Below are 20925 nucleotides of genomic sequence, written 5' to 3'. Positions count from 1 at the left end.
CCCATCAAAGTTAGAAAGATGAAGCTCAAAATATAATCTCCTCATTAAAAATAAAGGGACACGTCCACTGTCTTGGGAAGAAAGAAAGAAAGAAAAAAAAAAACTGTTCTGAGGGAAAACGGAGGAAGATATGTTCTAATTTCTATATAATTAAAAATGGATGTAATTGTGTTTGGCGGCCAACTTCTTCTAAACCGCTGCTCCAAATGACAAATTTTAGGGCGTAAGTTGCCATAGCCTAACTTAGGCTTTTATCACATTACCAACATGTGGTTTGAAAAGTGGGATGGGAAGGGGGTGAAATAATCAAAAACGACTGCTGTTAATATCTAGTCCATAGTGTTCCTATGATGAACAGTGACACCCGTAATATCATTTAACTCCTCAGGGGGGGGGGGGGAGGAGTGACATGTTGAAATTATCGAAAACTACCATTTTAGTCTGCAGTCCATAGTTTTCGGGGTCGTTGAGATTGATAGTAGCAGTTCTGATGCCGTTTAAGTTCAATCCCCATCGGCATTATGGAAAAGGACGACACTTTCATTAAAATAGGTGTCTTAAAGAGGGAGGGAGTTCAAATAGTTTCCATAACCTTTGCTCACACTATTAGAAGAATAGGCATTTCAGGTACTTTTCGTTAAGATAAGTGGAATAGGTTTACATTTGGAGAAGAAAGTGGTTGGTGCCGATATTTCAAATTACAGGTTGAATAGTACTTTCTTTTTCAAGTTTTTTCAATTAATCAGAATAGCCAGAAATTTTAAAAATTATATTATTGTAAATTTTTTCTTGACAAACTTCAGAGTGAGAAATCTTTCAGTGGATAATAATGTATTTATACAATATCTTAATATTGCTTTTATTTGTTTTTCATCTCGTGTATGAAATTTGCATAAGAGTCTAAAACCATGTGTTCTTCATTTATTGCAGAATTACCCATACGGTGATATTAGACGATCCTTTTCCGGACCCACCAGCGTTACCAATTCCAGACATGTCACCGGAACCAACCAAAGAGCGTCTTATGGTTAGTATTGACTGATCTTTAGCAATAACAGATATTTCTTAACTGTTAATATAAATAATAGATTATACGTTATTATTAGATACGTTATACACTGATGAAGCAAAACACACATGACCGGCACCACCTGACTACTAATATCTTACGTATTAATGAATGGTAATGTTTGAACAGAAATACATACCGGTATCTATATTAATAAAAATGAATATGACGATGTTTACTCGTCCTAGAACGCTGCACCATTTGATGATTTGTGGTATATGAGTGCACTCTGGTCTGACTTTTTAGCACAGTTTCGGCAAGAGAAGGGGCGAAGATAACAACATGTAAAAATATGTTTGACTGATAACTCCTTCTAGGTCGTTGTGCCGAGTTTGGTGATTTTAGTACATGAATGGATCCTTGTGGCCTAACTTAGGTTTTTAGCACTTTTTGGCAAAGGGAGGAGAAGGGCTGAGGTGGTGAAATGTAAAAATAATCGGAAACGACTAATCCGGCTTCCGTGGTCCCTGATAAGAATAGTAACTTTCCGATGCCAATGAAGTCCAAATTCATCCAAATCCTAAGAGTGAAAGGGGTTCAAATATTTCTAAACCTGTTCTCCAGTGCTAAGAACGGGAATTTCAGCTAACATAATGTCTGTATGTAGAGTTAACTTGATACATAGTGATTAGTTTAATAATGCCGGATTCAGCAGCAAAGGAAAGAAAAAAATAATAATCGTTCGTGAATAAAAGTCTAGTTGTTAGTCAGAAGGCTTTCCGAGAACATTTCTTAACTGAGACTCTTAGCAAGGCAATATTCATTGCCAGCGGTGTGAAGAGGGAAAAAAGTTACTAACACGAAACATGAAGGCTACTTTGGTTTATACTGCAGAATGCTTTAATTGTATGAAGAAGGAAATGCCAGTTGATTATATCTGTTAAATTTGAGATTGCGAGTATCAAATCCAAACAGTGTACATAATTTGGGTAAGGAGTGCCCAGACAGAAAATGCAGGTGGTTTACAGGCGCCTGTGAAACATGCATCAACAGACATATTTTTACAGGCGCCTGTACATGCGCCTGAAAATGGAACACTTTTAAACGCATGAGACAGGTACCGATTTGTTTCAGGATCATTGCATGTTCATTTCACGGAAACAGGTAGTTTTCGTGTTGATAGGTTGCAACATTGCAACGTGAAAAATGCGTGTAAACAACATGTAGAGAGTGGAAGGACATGTACGTAACCATGTAGTTGACATATACGTTATTTCATGAGGATCTGACGACACCTGCTTTTCATTAGATAAAAATGTAATTGACATATTAAGCACATGTGAAATACAGGTGTTAGCGAATTAGTGGGTGTGTGAGCGGAATATACATGTGAAGTACATCGCATTAAGTGTACATAAAATTTGTGTGTCACAGGTGTTGGACACGTATAAGACATGTACGTTCCATGTATATATATGATACAAGAGACATGTAGGTAACATGTACATGGGAGCTACATGTAACATGAAGTTTGCCTGTTTATGAATTGGGTATGTATTGTATAGATCATATGCATGTTAAACGTTGATCACATGTACATGTAATATACATGAGACCTGCGTGTTACAGGTGAATTACTTCTACCTCTGAGATATGTAGGAAATGTATGTTACAAGTAGATTACTAGAATATAGGCTGCATACTTTAAGGATTAATACTACTATTTGATCCATCTAATCCAAGTGTCTGCGCACGCCTCTGTATATATGTGTTAGCACCTTGCATATGTGCATGTCAAAGTGGAGACTTGATGCCTGGATATTGTATGTTCCCTACGCCTGTAACGTGAATGTTTCACTCTAATCAACCTTGCCCATCGCATTTACCTGTCTAAGCTATATACTCACTACACGTATCTGTTTAATCCATTTATTGGCAGTCATGATCATTGCATGTTCCCATTCATCTATACATTGCACTTTGCATGTTACAGGCAATATGTCCAATTCTATTCCAATGTACTATATATACGTCAGGGCAGTGCATATGTGCATGACAAACTGGAGACTTGGTGCCTGAATATTACATGTTTCCTATACCTGTAACATTAATGATTCACTCCAATCAACCTTGTTCATTGCATGCACCCGTTTAACCCATTTATTGGTAATCATGATCATTGCATTTTCCGTTTACCTGCACATTGACTGTACATTGCATATAGGTAGTTCACACTTCGCATGTACACGGAGATAATACAGGCAATATATTCAGTTGTAATCCCATGTATTATACATGTGTCAGACCTTACATATATGCATGGCAAACTCGAGACTTGTGCCTGAATATTGCATGTCTCCTATGCCTATAACGTAAATGTTTAGCTCCAATCCACCTTGTCCGCCACACGTATCTGTTTAATCCATTTATTGGCAATCATCATCATTGCATGTTCTCGTTCACCTGTACATTGCCTGTACACTGCACGTACGGGAGCTACACACTTCGCATGTACACGAAAATGATAAATGTAAAATAAGATATTCTATATCATTCGTTTTCCATACTATACGCTAATACATGGTATTTACATGTAATGCAAATGTCACACACGTATATTACATGTTGATAAACAGGCACCTTCCTTGTACTTTTCATTCTTACTGTATTGCGAATGTTACCAACAATCCATTCAAGGTACTTTACATGCATATATTCCCTCCATTTACTTGCAGCCTGTGCTACTACGTGTATATTGCATGTTCTCATTTTAATGTACAGGCTCTGTACAATGCGTTGTTTCCGTGCAAAATTTCCAAGAGAAGTTTAATACTTTTTCGACATGCATATCACCTGAAGACAATGTGCCTGTAATTTTCTTTACATGTGTTTTCGCCGAAACAGGTGCCTGTATAATGCCAGTCAAAATCTGACAAGTTTTTACAGGCAGTTCCATGTACAAAACATTGCATGTTTCCTCAAAAATTTTCATAATAGTGACAAAACATTTTCAATGGTCGTGTAAACTTCATCATTGAACCATAAATTAGAGGAAAATTGCCCTTTCCATAGCTTTTCCAGTAGAATGAATTCCAGCTGGAGATGGAAGCTAGATGGTTGATAGCATTCTGAAAGAAAAATATTGTAACCGCTTCGACTTCAACGCGTACGACACTGCAGCCATATTGAAAGTGTGCATGCGTGCAACTCACTACAGCGTCGTTAAAGACGAGGTAAATTACAGGACAAATATAAAGAGTTTAAATCACTATTAGTTTTAATGACCATTTTGGTTCTTTATTTTTGTTGTTCTGTACTTTACAGCTTTTCATCTCTCAGACTTAAAAAAGATAGAGAAGCATGTGGACGTTATGGTAGTCACAACCAATTCTGAGACGTCTGGTTTGCGCCTCTGTCGTTCTAAATAAACAGAATACGAAGCAAACAAAGCAACTTGCATTTCGTGGCAGGCAAATAAGAACTTCAATAGCGGAATTGATGGTATTTTAAGTACATCATCTGTGAATTCATGCCTAAAGTGCGAAATGAATGAACTCTCCCTGCTGGTCTAGTGGCTAGCACTTGCGCCATTGGTGTATGTGCTGCTCGGTGGGAGAACATAAACAAAAGCTGAACGCATTACGTTGATTCAGACTCCTTAAACTTCAGGTCCACGTCTCACATAGTCCGGTGCTGAAAAGGGGCGCGAAACTTCGGCATCGAAGTTAATGGCAAAATGGCATAAATTTCTTATTTTGCAGTTTTCGTGATTTATTATTATTATTATTATTATTATTATTATTATTAATTATTATTATTATTATTATTATTATTATTATTATTATAGGAAGAGTGGAATTTTAGAATTTAGCAGCCTGTGTTACTTCCGTTTTTCTCTTCTCACTACGCGTTAGTCATATGAGAATGGGGGCATAACATACAAGGCTTGGCTGGCTCTTACCCGTGAACTGAGAAGTAATCATAGCATCTTCTACAGTCCACTGTCGTTGGAATGCGGCAAACGCAAGGGGAACCTAGTGCGTCTTCAGTTCTTGGAATTATGAAATGATAAAGAAAATGAGATAGTTTGGGAGATAAAGCCACGTACCAGTTATTGTGAATAATACGCAGTTACAGTTAGTTGGTCGATTGTAGTATTTCAAATGCCTTTCTGGAGAAGATGGCAGAAAAAAGTGTGAATGGATTTAGATGCAGTGGGTTTTTAACGAATGGTTCTATACTCTATAAATTGGGTACAACTTTGGTTTTCGCAGAAAAACATTATTCTGTCACACATCATATAAGGACTGCAAAGCATAGATTTGAGAGACCTGCAAATCAGTTGGTATAAAGGTTCAGAAAATGTTTTTTCGTAAATTTGCTGTAGAAATATACAAAACAAACAGTTCCGAATCGTCGTTGAGAAAAACGTATGTTGATAATATGCATAATAGGACTATGAACAAAATCTGTGAATATGTTGGTGACAGAAATACATGAATTTCAATTGATGAAAATGCGTGTTCTAAGCCGCTCCGTTGCTAATGTATACACTTTTGACGCTTCCACTCTCCCCTTATGTCATAATGTATGCTCTATTATGCATCGCCGTCTCCTTTAGCCTAACCGGCATAATCGTGGGACGTAAAACTTAAAAAAAGATTTCATTTCATTTTTTCTATTATGCATCGGACAATTGGAAATTGCTCTGTGAATTTGAATTACCAGCCGAAAGAGCGCAATCACAATATCATCAGCTTAAGACTTCACAAGTTACTAAGCCTTGGCACCAGATTTACTTAAAACGGGTTTAAAGGTTTTGTAGAGCCCGTGCTCATGGGATAAGAGCCGTTTTGGTAGTTCATACAATGTAAAGAAAGTGGTTGTGATGTTTTGTCTCAACATTGTATAAACTTGTTTTTCTATCAATATTTATTGTAATTTAGTGCTGGTCAAGAAGAAATCATAATTAATGTATTGTTCACCAAAGACATTAACCAGGATCCTAATGGACATGGTCTCTATCGAATTGAATCACGTGTTCAATAGGTCTGCCAGTCCTAAAGGTACGTGCTGGAACCCATTCTTTTACTTCATTTTCAGCACCACCTCTGTATTCTTCATGACAGCTCTAAACGAGTCAAAACATTTACCCCTGGTTCCAGTTTCAGGCGAGGGAAAGAAGACGGTCTAACAGAATGAGGTCAGGCTGTATGAAGGTAGGGCACGTATTCAACGTTGACTTGACCACATATTGGGAAGCAACATTGGCAGCAGCTAGTCTGGCATGCTTATGATGGAAGCCGTAACTATGTGGGTTCATCTACAGCCGTTTTTGGCCGGTGTGGTCGGCAAGGATCTGCAATAATATCACGTAATTATCTCACATAGTAATGTTTAGCATTGTAATGTTGTAAAATATTGCTTATCCTTTCTGATGAAAATGTTAGTCCTAGAACGAGGGTTATCTTAAAATATCAGTAGAATATAAGATTCTTTAATGATATAAAGTGGAATATATGATGCTGTAAATGAACTTGGTGGGCTCGAATCTGATATCACTATCCAGATCAGATAATACTGTCAATGAGATCACACGGGAGATTTGAGGAACTCGAAGCGGAAGCTACGTCGGAAAAAAGAGGTCGAAGAGATGTCAGAAAGAAAAGAACACAGAAAAAATTGAATTAACATGAAGTCAGGAAAATTTTTAACCAGTATCTGGAAGTAGGTAGTAATAAAGACATAAGAAAATTCCGTAATGAAGTTAAGTTATTGTGTATATGAAAATATTATGTGATAAGGTTAGTTTTAAGATTATTTTCAATTTTGTTTATCTTTTATTTTATTTTATTCAAAAGGTGTATGGCATTTTCGTACCATTAATACCAATATAAAGGTAATATTTTGGTATTTTTTATAGCAAAAGATTTGAATTTTCATGTATTAATTGAATATTTGAAAAAGTGCTTTAAAAGTCTCGAATTTGGTAATAGCAATTCTACCCTATAATCTAGCCTGGTATTCCAAGATTCCTCGTACTTTCGTGTAGTCGGAGAACAAAATTTCTATTACCATTTCTTTCGAAGGAACAACGTTGACATTCTGAGACATCGGAGAGTCGAGCGATTTTGACCCGTTTTTCTTCTTGATCCTAGGGATGTAGCCAAATTTCATCACTAAAAAGGATGAACTTAAGGTGTCCGTAACTTATGTTCCTAAATCAAACACTGGAGTTCTTTATACATTCTTCAACTCTTCACCTATTTCTGCCAGATATAAACCTCTATCTGATCCTCCGTCAAGATGTGTCGTGCACAAGTTCTCGTAAAGCGGAATGGAAGATATTGCCCTAAGAGATATGCAGCGTGTTTACCAGGTAATAAATGGTTACCTGGCGAACATTGAGAAGATTGGCGGCAGCTATCTAAATCTAGATCATTACCACATTCATTATTGTTGCCGAAGTACTTAGAACCACTTATCTTTATTGTCGAAACCGGAATTACCGTAACTCTTTGAACCAACGAAATTTTGTTGCTGGAAGAACATCTTTTTTGAAGTCTGCTGAACAAACAGAGTTTTTTTCTTTCTTTCTTTTTTTTTTTTTTCAGACGAACTAGTGTTATAAGTTAACATATATTTCTGCCATAGTGACATCGTTTTAAGTAACATTACAGCTTGGAGGCGAAACTCGTGTTTTCTACTCACGCATTCAACATCCCGTTTATGTTCCACATTGATTCATCCACATTCAAACTTGTTAGAAATAATATATTTGGCTTTCTAGACTATTTCATAATAATTCTTATTTATTTATCCTCGTACGTACGTTATACAAGCAATCAATTTATTTTATGTATCCAGAATTTTAGAGATACAAGGTGTCTCAAAACTACATTCACAACTCTCAAACCAAATAACACCTAGCATCGCGATCCCGTGCAAAGTATACCACACTTCAAGTGTAAATTGTGATAAGTGAACTTCAACGCGTGTCACTTTAATTGTCTGCAGAATATCAAAGCGATATTCTGTCCTAGGCGTCATATGTCAACATCAAGAGCATGTACAACGTTAGTGATTCGCCCATGAAGTGTAGCGATCGTCAATAGCAGTCTGGTAGATGCTCCTTATCGTGCTCCAAAGAAAGAAATCTAATGGGGTGATATAAAGAGATCGAGAAGACCAGAATATTGGTCCACTACGGTCTTTTCATCTTCCAGGAATGTGTGTACCCAAAATTTCGTGAACATCGTAAGATGAACGGGGGGACGCCCTGTCATGTTTAAAAACTGATGAAACGCTGCAACTCTTTCAGTTATGGGAGAGCTCTTCCGTGGCTAAGCGGTTAGCGTACGCGTCTTTGGCGTGGGAGACCCGGGTTCGATTCCCGACGGGAGCTCATGTGGTTCGGATTCCACGTTAATCAGTAGGTCCACGTCTCATATGCCTCGCTGCTGAAAGGGACGCTAAACTAAAATCAACTCAACAACTCTTTCAGTTATGGCGTTCCATAGTAGTTTTTCCGTGTAATGTTGCCCCAGTGAAGAAAAGTGGACCGATTAGCTTATTGTGCATTGGACCATACCATACATTCGTAAAGGTACTGGAAATGTGTTCACGAGTGGTATAGATTTTTTCGAGATTCATATTTTCATGTTGTGATAGGTAACATACCGTGTCACCTAAAAGTGGCTTCATGAGGAAACTTTTTCTAAATTTAATTTTCACTGTCTTTAATGGTAGTATTTAATTTAAAATAGGGCAATTCGAAACTCAAAAGACATACATTTGGCACCAACGCTTGGACGATTTGCACGATTTATAACCATGAAAAGTGTAGCCGCTTATGGAAGACTTTAGTGAAAATGGTTTTTAAGTCTTGTAATTTCCGCGAGGCTACAGAAAATAAACTGGTTTTTCAGGACTCCGTTAAAGTGTAATGCGTAGATGGTCGCTTTTATTATTATTATTATTATTATTATTATTATTATTATTATTATTATTATTATTATTATTACAACAACAACAACAACAATACTTTTGGTCGTCCTCTCTGCAACAGATCACTCAGGCTACCAGTCTTCTTAAAGTTTTCTACCCACCTTAGAACGCTTGGCTTGAAGGGATGGTTATTTTGACGGCGTAAGCTCTTTTGCATGTTAATTGGCGACTTAGCCTCCACATATCAAAGCACACAATAAGATTTTTCACGATGTGATTTCTTTTCGTTTATTTGTTCTGAAATGAAATAATTCGACATTGGAAAAAGTGACATGCAAACAAGTCTTTGTAAGTTATGGTACATTTTCTAGTGGATCGTCATGCACCTTGTCATTTGGTTTGGATGTTGTAAATGATTATAACAGTAATAGTACTTTTGGGGTACCCGTTACAGGTGTAATTACTTAAATATCTTGTACTTAGACGCTAATTTATCTAAAGTTGTAGTTTTTGAGGTGTAGAGTTAATTCCTTAGCTTGTGACTTATACATACAGACGCTTTACTGTATGTTGAATAGTTTCAGTAATCGTTTTGTTTTAAAACTTCAGTAATCTATAAAGTGACATAAATGTAGAATTTTATTAAGGATTAAAATAGTGTATAGATTTTGCGTATGTAAGCAAGAATTACGAAACAATCTTGGATTAAAAGTCACATGTTACAGCTCTTGTGTAAGCAGTGGCAACAAGTGTATTTGATTGTATTTACTTAGAACCGTAGCTAGATATTTCGGCACCCGGGATGAAGTAGAATTCAGTGCTCCCTATACTCATCTCACCAAGCTTTTCCTTTTTTTTAACATATAAAAAAAATAGCTTTTGTTGTTGCGCTACAGTGAACTCTTATCACGCTGCTTAGACAGTCCGTTACAACGCCCAAAAGCGATCATTATGTATTCTTTTACAAATAAGATCTGTTTTCAAGAGGCTTATTTTGGACTTTTTGTTGAACTTGAGAAAATTACCGTTGGTTCGTATACAGATCCATTTAGAGAACAGTTATAGAAATTTACAGTACAATTGTCTATAACGTTTCATGCTGTCGATAAGAAATGAAATTTCAATACATAGAAACTATGTGCGTTTAAAACATTCGGTTACAGCAGTAATAAGTGTAAACTTTTGAAATTTTATTCTGTATGTGACTACACAAATAACATTTTAATTTGGATTCTTTTACGGTAAAAAATATTTTGTGAAATGCAACGGAAATTCAGAAGGAGCCTTCTTTACGAATTTCTCAGTATTGATCGATGGAACTAAAGAATATATTTAATGTTCGTATTTAAAATCCAAAGTATAGTTTGGTTGCTACATACCCTTGAAATTACAACGATTAGTTAATTTCTTAATGAATGAAAGTTATGAATTTAATGTTACTTATTATTAATTAACACATTAGTAATACACTAACACACACACACACACATTTATATATGATGTGTGCATATATTTGTAGATAGATAAAAATATCACACAACTGGATACAAATGCACACATACACACACAAAAAAAAGTCCTGACGATGGAAAAATGATTCCAATAAATTCCTTCAGATTGGAAACACTTCATATATTAATGGAATAAGAAGATCACTGGTAGTGATCAGTCTTTCAAAAAGGCGAAATTTGTTGGGATAAGTTCTGAGCCCTTAAGTCCCTATTCTATAACTACTACGAGTTCGAAAATGTTATTAATCCTCTTGTTTTTTTTTTTTTTTTTTTTTTTTTTTTTCATTTTTAATATTCCCCCTAAAAAACAGGAGCTTGCGTGTGTCTCTTCATCCCTCTCATTTTCATACCTTCATTTTCACTGTCATGATTAATCCGATTGGGTAGAAAAGCGGGATTAACTAATTAAACTCATCACCTTGAAAACAGTGAACACATGTTTGAGACTTTTACTCGGCACCGGGCATGTCACATCATTATTAAGAAATCATATATATATATATATACTGTATATATATATATATAAAAGTAAAAACTCATTGTAACTCTTATTGAAAGGTTTGGGTTGCGAGCGTAGCGAAAAAAAAAATATATAAACCGATAACAATGTTGATTTAATAGGGTGCCAATACTTTTACTGGGCGACGCGTCGTTTACTCCTTTCCAATACTTTCTCTTTCTGCTTGTCGTTCTGTGACCTCTTACTGTCAGCGCCCGGGGCAATAGCCCTATCCGCCCCATCCCCGTAGCTACGGCTCTGTATATACTATATTCTACTGTTGCGAAGGCTGATCTTCTTGTAGTTTATCTATGACAAACAGGACTTGGTTTAGTTACATCGTACATTCTTTTATATCCCAACTCATGAATTAAAGAATAATATAGTATAAATTACACTGCGCTTACAGGATCTTTTGTGGCTTTATTAGTTTATATAATTTGATTTTATATTAGGGTAAACAATGGTAATTAGTTGAAGACACACATTTCGACATTTATGAATAACCTGTGCAACGTCGATTACTTTTTATGATGCATGTTACTGTGCTTATTGTGTGATATGTAACTGCTTAAAATTCAATGCTTGTAGAACGGTCGGATAGCCCCAGATGAAGAAATTGATGACACAAAAGGCAAAACTACAGAAGAAATCGAAGAGATGGTTCGGAGTCGTGAAGCCGCTGCCCGTGCTACTATTTTAGAGATGATCGGAGACATTCCAGATGCTGAAATGGCACCACCTGAAAATGTTCTTTTCGTTTGTAAATTGAATCCAGTGACTACAGACAGTGACTTAGAAATCATATTTAGTCGATTTGGAAAAATTAAAAGGTAAGAGTTTTCGAAAGAATTATTTATCAATAACGTAATCAATTATAGTTTCATTTAAGATAGATGGATTTTCTAAATATCACTATGAAAATAGATGGATTTTCTAAATATCACTATGAAAATTTTGTAATATTTTGCTAAATCTATGTATAGAAACGTGATGGAAACACATGGGCAATGTAAATGGTAGAGCTAGCAATGAGAAGTGAAGGTTATTCATAAACGGTTGGCATACGAACTCCGGTAATTTCATCAGCTTACAATGACACTACTAGGTAGATAAAAAAAGGTTAATTAACCAACATGATCTTAAAACAGTAAGCAGAGGGATTAGAACTGCTATTAGGTGGTAAAGTGCTCACTTTTTAGACTTCCAAACTATGTGGTGTGTAAGTATCGAAAGTCTTACAACGAACTTTGTCCGTTCGTCCTCTGTTGCAAGTATCAGAGTAAAAACGGTAAGAGATCGAGATTAGTGTTTTTTTTTTTTCGATCAATTCGGCGTCCCAAGAATAGGTTGCATCTCCTCCGTTAACTCCCTATTCAAACTGGAAGTGGTTCAGATTGGTCATTTCGTGTTTCAGCGTTTATCGCCATAGAACAAAAACGGTAGCAGTTAGCGGCGAGAAGCGGCTTTTTGCAAGCGATTCAGCGTCTCAAGGCAACGTACCATGACTGTCTCGAACACTGTACCAAAACTGGAAGAGAATCAAATTTATTATTACTTCGGCTTCAATACTGGTTTCCACAGACCAAGAACGGTAAGAAATATCGAGATATGGTTTCTGTAATCGATTTATTGTACCGAGAACAGACTCTACCTTCTTTGTTAACTCTCTATTCAAACCGGAAGGGGATCAAATTAGCAATTTACTGTTCCAACGCTTATCGCCATAAAACAAAAATGGCAATAGATAGCGACAAGCAAAAGATTATATCATCATAATTCACAACACACTACAGAAACCGAAAGTAGTTGAAATTTACTACTACTACCGGTTTCAGTACTGATTTCCGTAGAGCATAAACGTGGAGATAGATCTAGATGGGGATTCTTTCAGGTGATTCACCTTCCCAAGAATAGGTTCAAACTACTTCATTAACCCTCTGTTCAAATCGAAAGTGGTTTAAATCAAGCATTTCAGATGTCAATATTTATCGTCAGAGAACAAAAATGTTTATATATATAGTACAAGTGGTTTTGTGTGATCGAATCAATGTATCAAGAGAGCATATCATCACAAACCGTCACACTGTAGCAAAACCGGAAGTTTTTTGAAATTCACTACTAACGCCGGTTTCAGTACTGATTTCCGTAGAGCAGAAATAGAGGTATAGAGATGCAATCATCTGCAATTGATTCAGCTTCCCAACAGTATGTTCTGTCTCCTGCCTTAACCTTTTATTGAATCCGGAAGTGGTTCAAATTAACGATTTCCGGTTTCAACATTTTTCGAAATAGAACAAAAACAGTAAGGCCAATTGCTAGTAATGGCTTTTTGATACGGATTTAGCGTCGTATGAAGAGGTTTTATCTTTGTCTTACCAATTTATTGTAACCAGTAGTTATAGATGTACTACTTCAAGTTTGATTATTGAATTGCGATAGTTTTAAGATTACTGTAGTTTCACACTATAAACGAAACTCACTTGTAATGTGTATGGCCCCGATTTCGATTCTAGCATTCTTTATTTAAGCTTGGAGGTGGGACTTAACGCCGTGTAATGTGATAGAAACTGGCTTACTTATGTTCTCTAAAATAGCTTTCTTTTCTCAATTTTATAATTCCACTAACTGTTCTATAATTTAATTTGCATTATTGTCATTAGCCTGCAAACTAGATTAAAAGTATGGAACGTCTTAAAAAATAATTAACAAAGTAAGATAAATTAAAAATTCGTGCACGATTTCTATAATTAACAGAAAACGTAAAGGTTAAATTCAGCGTATTATTTATTTATTTATTTATTTATTTGAAATGTTTAATTCTTTGATTCTGGCTTAGGAAATGATGCTGCACATAATTCTGGTGTTCCCGAATATATTAATTTTGGATTAATTTGAAATGTTATAGTAGTTGTTTTGCTTTTGCGATACTGAAGAAATGAAATGGTTGTAAGCAACAATATCTTAAGAAACAAGAAGAATGATTAAATTTGCCACCTTTGGTTTCGAAGAAAATGTTGATTTATATAAGTGGCCAATTTATCAATTAATGAAGGCATGAGTTTTTATCTTGCTGTTTTACACAAAGTACACAGTATGTCGGAAAAATAACGGAACTTTTTAAATTAAACAAAACGAATTAGGTATTTTACCTACTGCAGTTGTTTTTATTCAAAATACATCCCTTCCGCATCAATACACTGGGCACGTTCAATTAATGCTAGCATAGAGTTTTTAATGTTCTTTTTCGGAATCGCATCAATGACCCTCGTCTGTACACAGACTGAACGTGTGTAACAATGTTATTTTCATCTTCATTTTATGGTCAATTTTAGTTTTGGGAATAGGAAATAGTCACACGGCGGGAAATCAGGTGAATACGGAGGATGTGGAAGGACACAGATTTGTTTGTTAGCCAAAAAGTCACGTTAGTCAGTTAAGGTGTGCGGAACAAATCGAGCACAGACTTTCCGATTCTTTAAATCCTTTGTCAAACTTTCATGAATCATGCCATCTCACAGTCGAATTCGTATCATAGGCGATCATTTTACGTACTTGTTCCACCAACTCATCGCGACTTCTGTTTTTCGGACTGTCTGGCTTAGGGTCATCTTCCAAGGACTCACAACTGTCCCGGAATCTCGTATACCATTCGAACATACGTGTACGAGATAAGCACTCATCACCATACACTTCTTTTATCACTGCCAATATTTGTGTAAATGTTTTACGTAGCTTGAAACAAAAATTAATATTGGTTCTATGCTCCCTCGTGTTTTTGTGACAAGATGATACTAGATACACTCACTTTCTTTGCTATAACTTCACACTCCGTTAATCGTAGTCTCGTTTTATTGAGCAAATATCCAGCTTTCCGGATATATGTTGATTCAATAGATGGAGCTAATGTTTATCGGTAAAGAAATAAAGTTCCATTACTTTTCCGACGTACTGTGTATGACGAACTTGAGCAAGTAGCAGTTAAAGAGGTGGCCACCTTACCAGGTTTCATTGCAAACCAACATGTGTAGAGCTGCCTCGTGGCTAAGCGGTTAGCGTACGCGCCTTTGGCGTGGGAGACTAAGGTTCGATTCCCGGCGGGAGCTTATGTGGTTCGGATTCTATGTTAATTAGTAGGTCCCGTCTCATATAGCCGCGCTGCTGAAAGGGACGTTAAACTCAAAATCAGTCGTCAACATTATACGGCTATCGTATATGAAACTATCGCAAGCCACACAGGCACGAGCTTCACAAGAAGAGGAATACTTTCAATATCTTTGTTCAACTTTGCCATCGTAATGTAAAAAGAGTGGTCACCGACTTTTTTTTTATTACTGTTTGATAGAAGTTTGGACTCTTTCTACAAAAGTTGAGCGTTTTCGCATTTCGATACTCATCTAACATAGCTCCCTATTGTAAATAACAATGAAAAACAGTTACTTGTTACACTGCGGATTTTAACAGATGGAAATTATGATATGTGTGGAACCCATAAAATCAAAGGTCTTTGTAATTTTAATTAGTCTTTGGAATTGGATAATTAATCAGTCATACAAAGAATTTCATTATATAAAAGAAGTCGTTTTAACGGACTGACTGATCAACGCTCAGCTCAAACCACTTAAGCTAGAAACTTGAGAAATTGATAGTGAGTAGGATTGATTTCTGACGTAAGGTACCACTAAAAAAGGATTTTTGGAAATTCGACAGTGAAGGGGAATATGGAGGTGGCAGTTATAGTAGTAAAATGTCCATATGTTATGGGCATTTATCTCCGAATCTCAGAAGGGCAGATACATGAAATTATGTATTTGGACTTCGTATTTAAAATAGACATGAATCTTTTACCTTTATATATATATATATATATATATATATATATATATATATATATATATATATATATATATATATTCCCCTCAGAAGGGGAGAGAAAACATCGGGAAGAAAAAAGGATGGAAATACAGGATGACCACATCTCGAAATCCTGTAAGGTTAGAAACATGAAATTTGGTGTTTGGACTTAAAACAATTAAAGACGTTTCAGCGGTTTTAGGTATTACCCCTAGAAGGAAAGAAAAAAAATCACGAAGAAAAGTAAGTGATGTTTGCAATTGTTGAAATAAGATGGACATATCTTGAAATCCCGTAAGGTTAGAAATAAGAAATTTAGGTTTCGATTTTTCAAAGTCTTACAGAAGAAATGCGAGGCCTATGCCAAAAAATGCGTGGGTCTGAGGGCGAAGTCCCCAGATGACGGAAGGTTATTTTAATATAAAATACTGTAAGTTCAAAGTGTCAGTTGCCACTGAAAATTAAGCCTTACTTAAAGAAAGAAAGAAATAATTAAACTTCTTGCTATTTATAAGTTGCGCTTTTTTACAATATCTAGTTAAAACTATTAGTCTATGGAAGTATAAAAACATTATATTCCAGTTGCGTTTCGTGTGCAATTTTGATCTCATTTAGCCTAAAATCATGCCCGTAGGATGTTAAAATTATATGTTTTTCATATATATAAAGTTTAGTGGACTAAAATATTGTTTTTTCCAACTGGCAACCCTAGAAATAACATGCGCTTCTCCTGCAGATGTAGGACATTAAAACTACGAGAGCAAGTCAAAAATTACCTACACTTTTCATTCTACAATTTATTTACATGAAGCTAGGGTTATACTATGCATATCATTTTTCTACGTAATCTCCCTTCTTATCAATGCACTTGGCCCAACGGTCAACGAGCTTACGTATTACTTCCAAATAAAAGGTTTTCGGTTGGTCGTGAAGCCACTTTTGCACTGCATTTTGCACATCTAAATCTGAGGCAAATCGGCGACCACGCAAAGCATCCTTGAGTGGCCCAAACAAGTGAAAGTCAGACGGAGCTAGGTCTGAGCTGTAGGGAGGGTGTTCCAATAGCTCAAATTTCATCTTGTTGATGGTTTCAATAGTGTGATGAGCCGTATGTGGCCGTGAATTGTCATGCAACAATAAAACTTTCTTCGACAACAAACCTCGGCGTTTGTTGCAAATTGCCAGCTTCAGGTTCTTTTCCAACATTTCACTATAACTCGCACTGTTGATCGTCTTTCCCTTTTCCTTGAACTCTGCCATTATGAGCCCCTGTGAGTCCCAAAACACATTTAACATAACCTTTCCTGCGGATGGCTCAGTCTTGAATTTTTTCTTCGACGGCGATCTAGGGTGTTCCCTCTGCATACTCTGGCGCTTTGATTCTGGCTGATAGTGATGAACCCATGTTTCGTCGCCAGTGACTATTCTACTTAAAAATCAGTTGTTGAAGCGAGTGAGTAAGCGTTGACAGACCCTAACACGAGTGAGCTTGTGTTTTGCAGTAAGCTTTCTTGGTACCCACCATGCACAGACTTTATGAAAACCGAGCTCGTCGTGGATGATTTGATGGGTAGAGCCATGACTGATGTGCAAAGCAGATGCTACCTCATCGATAGTGATTCGCCTATTCACCAGAACCATCTCTCGAGCTTGCTGAATGTTGTCGTATGTAGTGGAAGTTTATGGCCGTCCTGCTTCCTCTTCATGCGTTACACTTGTTCGACCACTTTTAAACTTCTCGAGCCCCCCCCCCCCCCACACACACACACACACAAAAGTTTTACGTGATAGTGCACTTCACCCATATTGCGATTATAGTCTGCGATGAATGTCTGACCCTTTGACACCCTCCGACCAGAGGAAGTGGATCACTGCTCGTTCCTCTTTGGTGCAAACTTCTAATGGAGCAGTCATGATATATCTGCAACAGAAGAAAGAAAAATGAAGGAATTAAGATCACACTTTCACTGCATTATCACAACAATGTAACAATAAAATATGCGAGGACAGAAGACAAAGTGCGCAATATAAGAAAAGTTATGACAAAAGTGTGGATAATTTTTGATTCGCCTACGTATATTTTAAAATCAAATTCAGTGGACTAGAAGTAGTATTTTTCCAGTAACTACTTACGCCACCATTCAAAAAGGGGGAGGAAAGCCTTTCATGTAACAAGGTAGCTCTAAACACGTATTATCGCTGTGATGCGTTGCACATCGTATAGGAGTAGCACATTTAACTAACTAACAGAAGACATAAGAGTTTTCTCACAGTTTCACAATTTGATTAAGTGCGTATCTATCCGTAACTTCCGTGTCTCATGCAGTATTGAGAATTAAACATCGTGAACCTGAGAGTAGCATAACAGTGTAGCACATGTATTAAAATGAAAAAGTAGTAACGTGACGTTACTATTCACTACTATATTCATTATATATTTTATAAATTAAAATATTCACTATTTTTTAAGAAATCCCATTATCAGTCAAAACAGGTGACTGCAAAATGTTGAAGAATTCCCAAGAAGATTGTAGGATTAGGTGTAGGCATGAGTTAATAAAACTAGCAGTGATGTACAGATAAGAAGAAATCTTGGAATGCATAATAATTTAAAACAAGAAGAGTCTGTATGGCTACTATTTTTTTTTTTCTTTAGAATACTTGATTATGAAAACTAAAAATAGGGACAGAGTGCTAACATTGAGTAGTCCTCAGCATGTGGAGGCAATATAAGTCGCTTCAAGGAAACTCAAGTATCTTGACAGATTGTAAACAAGTCTCTCTTGGAGTGAGTATGGGTACGACGAGATAATTACATGGTGACATGTCAAGAAGGAGATATCAGAAACCACAAAAATACATTGTATCCACGCACATTAATGTAGAAGAGGTTAATATATTCAAAAATTTAAGCGTAGTAATAAGAATTGAAAATGAAGCTAGCGGGATTACAAATAGAAAGTAAATTAAAGTAGTTAAGAAAGTGAAAGTATACATACAAAGCATAATTTTGGCCGTTGTGCCGCGTGTAGTAGATGTAAAAATTTGTTTAACGCACGTGACGAAGCGCTGAGAATTCTTGGGAAATAATAAATTCATAAAAATTCTTGGAGGAAAAGAAGAATGGTGAAAAGATTGTACAACACAAAACTTCTTGGTTCATTCGTCAGCAAATATGTTGCGGATTAAAAAAATAAAAAAATAAAAAATAAAATTAAAAAAAAAAGTTAGACAGTTATTCGCATTAAAAGCGCTTTGATTTCTTAAGGTACTGATATTTTTACCTTAGAGGACTTTAAGATATGAATTCGAATAATATCGTAAAAGTTATATCATTTTAGCACCGTTTAATTGTATCCATTTATTGTTTGAAATGTGGATATGGAATCTCTCTCTCCCTCTTACCGTGTGCTTCAATTGAATGTAATTGGTAAGAATAGTTGCATATTAAAATAATAATAATAATAATAATGATTGAAATAGATTGATCATAAGGGTATGTACCAATTTAGTGTGTTAATGTGTTATTACAAATTCTTTTTCTTCCTTTCCATTTAGTTGTGAAGTCATCAGGGATAAAACAACCGGTGAATCTTTGCAGTATGCCTTCATTGAATTTGAAGATAAGAAAGCATGTGAAGATGCATACTTCAAAATGGACAATGTCCTTATTGATGATCGGAGAATCCATGTAGATTTTAGTCAGAGTGTAGCCAAGTTAAGGTGGCGAGGGAAAGGTTTGTATTATTGCTTCTTTCTTGTATATAAATATTGTTTGTCAGCAAAACGAAAGAAGACTACTTAAGTTGTTATTCGAACATAATGTTAAAAATTTGAGAGAAAATCTAAACGTCTAATGTTTTCTAGGTATAAAGAGCAGTAAGTCACTAAGGCTCAGAAGGAAACTTGAACTTATTTTGTACTTATTTTTTCTTTTACTCATTAATTCTCCAGAATAGAGAGAAAATAAGTTTTGAAGGTTAAATAGAGAATTGTTAATTTGTAAATTATCTTCAGAATTACAAAGAAAAGTCAGTTGAAGGAAGAGAGAAAGTCGACTTGATTGCAGACAGGAAATATTACTTACAAGTTATCTGGTTCATAAGTAGTGCCTCGTTAATCCTTGTTACTGGAAATAATTTTGCTTTGTCTCGATTCACGAAGCATCTACAGTTCCGGCCTATAGGTAACAAAGAAACAACACATACTTGACTCCCGAACATAATGACTATTATATGATTTAACTTCCATCTTATAATAAACAAACTGGCTTTAATGAAGCATTATCTTTCGCATTTATTTAATGTATGGAATTTCTTGCCTGGAACTGCAGTGTTAGTTCTTATCGAACTTCGTTAGTCTGTTTCACTAAAGCCATACGAAGGAAAATATTACAAAGACATCGTTAAAACGCCAATACACTAATAGATTAATATAATTACAAGAATCGTAGAAGTTTAACCGTGATTTCTGTGTTTGTTTGTTTCTCTATGGAGGAAGTGGAAAATTCTGCAAGTAGTAAAGTAGATTAGATTTTCATAGTATTCATTATGTTTGTCTAAGGAGCATTGTAGCAGCTTCTGTATTCCTTTAACAGAAACAACTAGTCTGGTGTAATAGCCACTGCGGAACGTCTTTCTGCAGTGTTTCATCTGTCTTGAATTTCTTCCCTTCTATGGTCAAACAAGTGATAATCACTGGGGACTGATTCCGGACTCTAAAGAGCAAAGGCCAAAACCATTCTAGACATAGTTGCTGTTACCAAATTGATCGTGATGAAATATTAAATTTTCTAACAACATTCCAGGTTTTTCCTTATGAATAGCATAATAGATTTTCGTACTGCATAGCGATGTGCTGTAATATTGGGAATTAACTGTTTCATTTCGCTTATAATAATTTATTTATTTATTGAAGAAAGTGACACTACAGCCAAAGCCTTGAATTGGTCACATAATAAAAAAAAATATATAAATTAGCAAGTCATGAAAAGTGTATTCAAAAAATTTTAAAACATAAAGTAATAATCTATATATATATATATAAAAGTAAATTTTAATAATACAATATACTGCACTTGCATAGAATTGTCCAAAAAGGCAAAA

The 20925-nt window shown here is 35.7% G+C and overlaps 1 protein-coding gene across 10 annotated transcripts in view; it reads left to right on the top strand.

Moving 5' to 3' along the window:
- LOC145662848 (uncharacterized) overlaps positions 1–20925 on the top strand; it is a 173109-nt gene that overhangs the window by 126694 nt on the left and 25490 nt on the right. For all 10 annotated transcript variants that reach the window (XM_081728776.1, XM_081728775.1, XM_081728773.1 and 7 more), the window contains 3 exons: positions 931–1027; positions 11558–11799; positions 19379–19557. In XM_081728776.1, the coding sequence (XP_081584902.1) occupies positions 931–1027; positions 11558–11799; positions 19379–19557 (518 nt within the window). The remainder of the gene's footprint in view (positions 1–930; positions 1028–11557; positions 11800–19378; positions 19558–20925) is intronic.

This window comes from Thermobia domestica, chromosome 10, assembly GCF_964235325.1.
Source record: "Thermobia domestica chromosome 10, izTheDome1.hap1.1, whole genome shotgun sequence".
Classification (NCBI taxonomy): Eukaryota; Metazoa; Arthropoda; class Insecta; order Zygentoma; family Lepismatidae; genus Thermobia; species Thermobia domestica.
The sequence above is the reverse complement of the archived record's forward strand: the minus strand, read 5'-3'. Positions and strand labels throughout refer to the sequence as shown.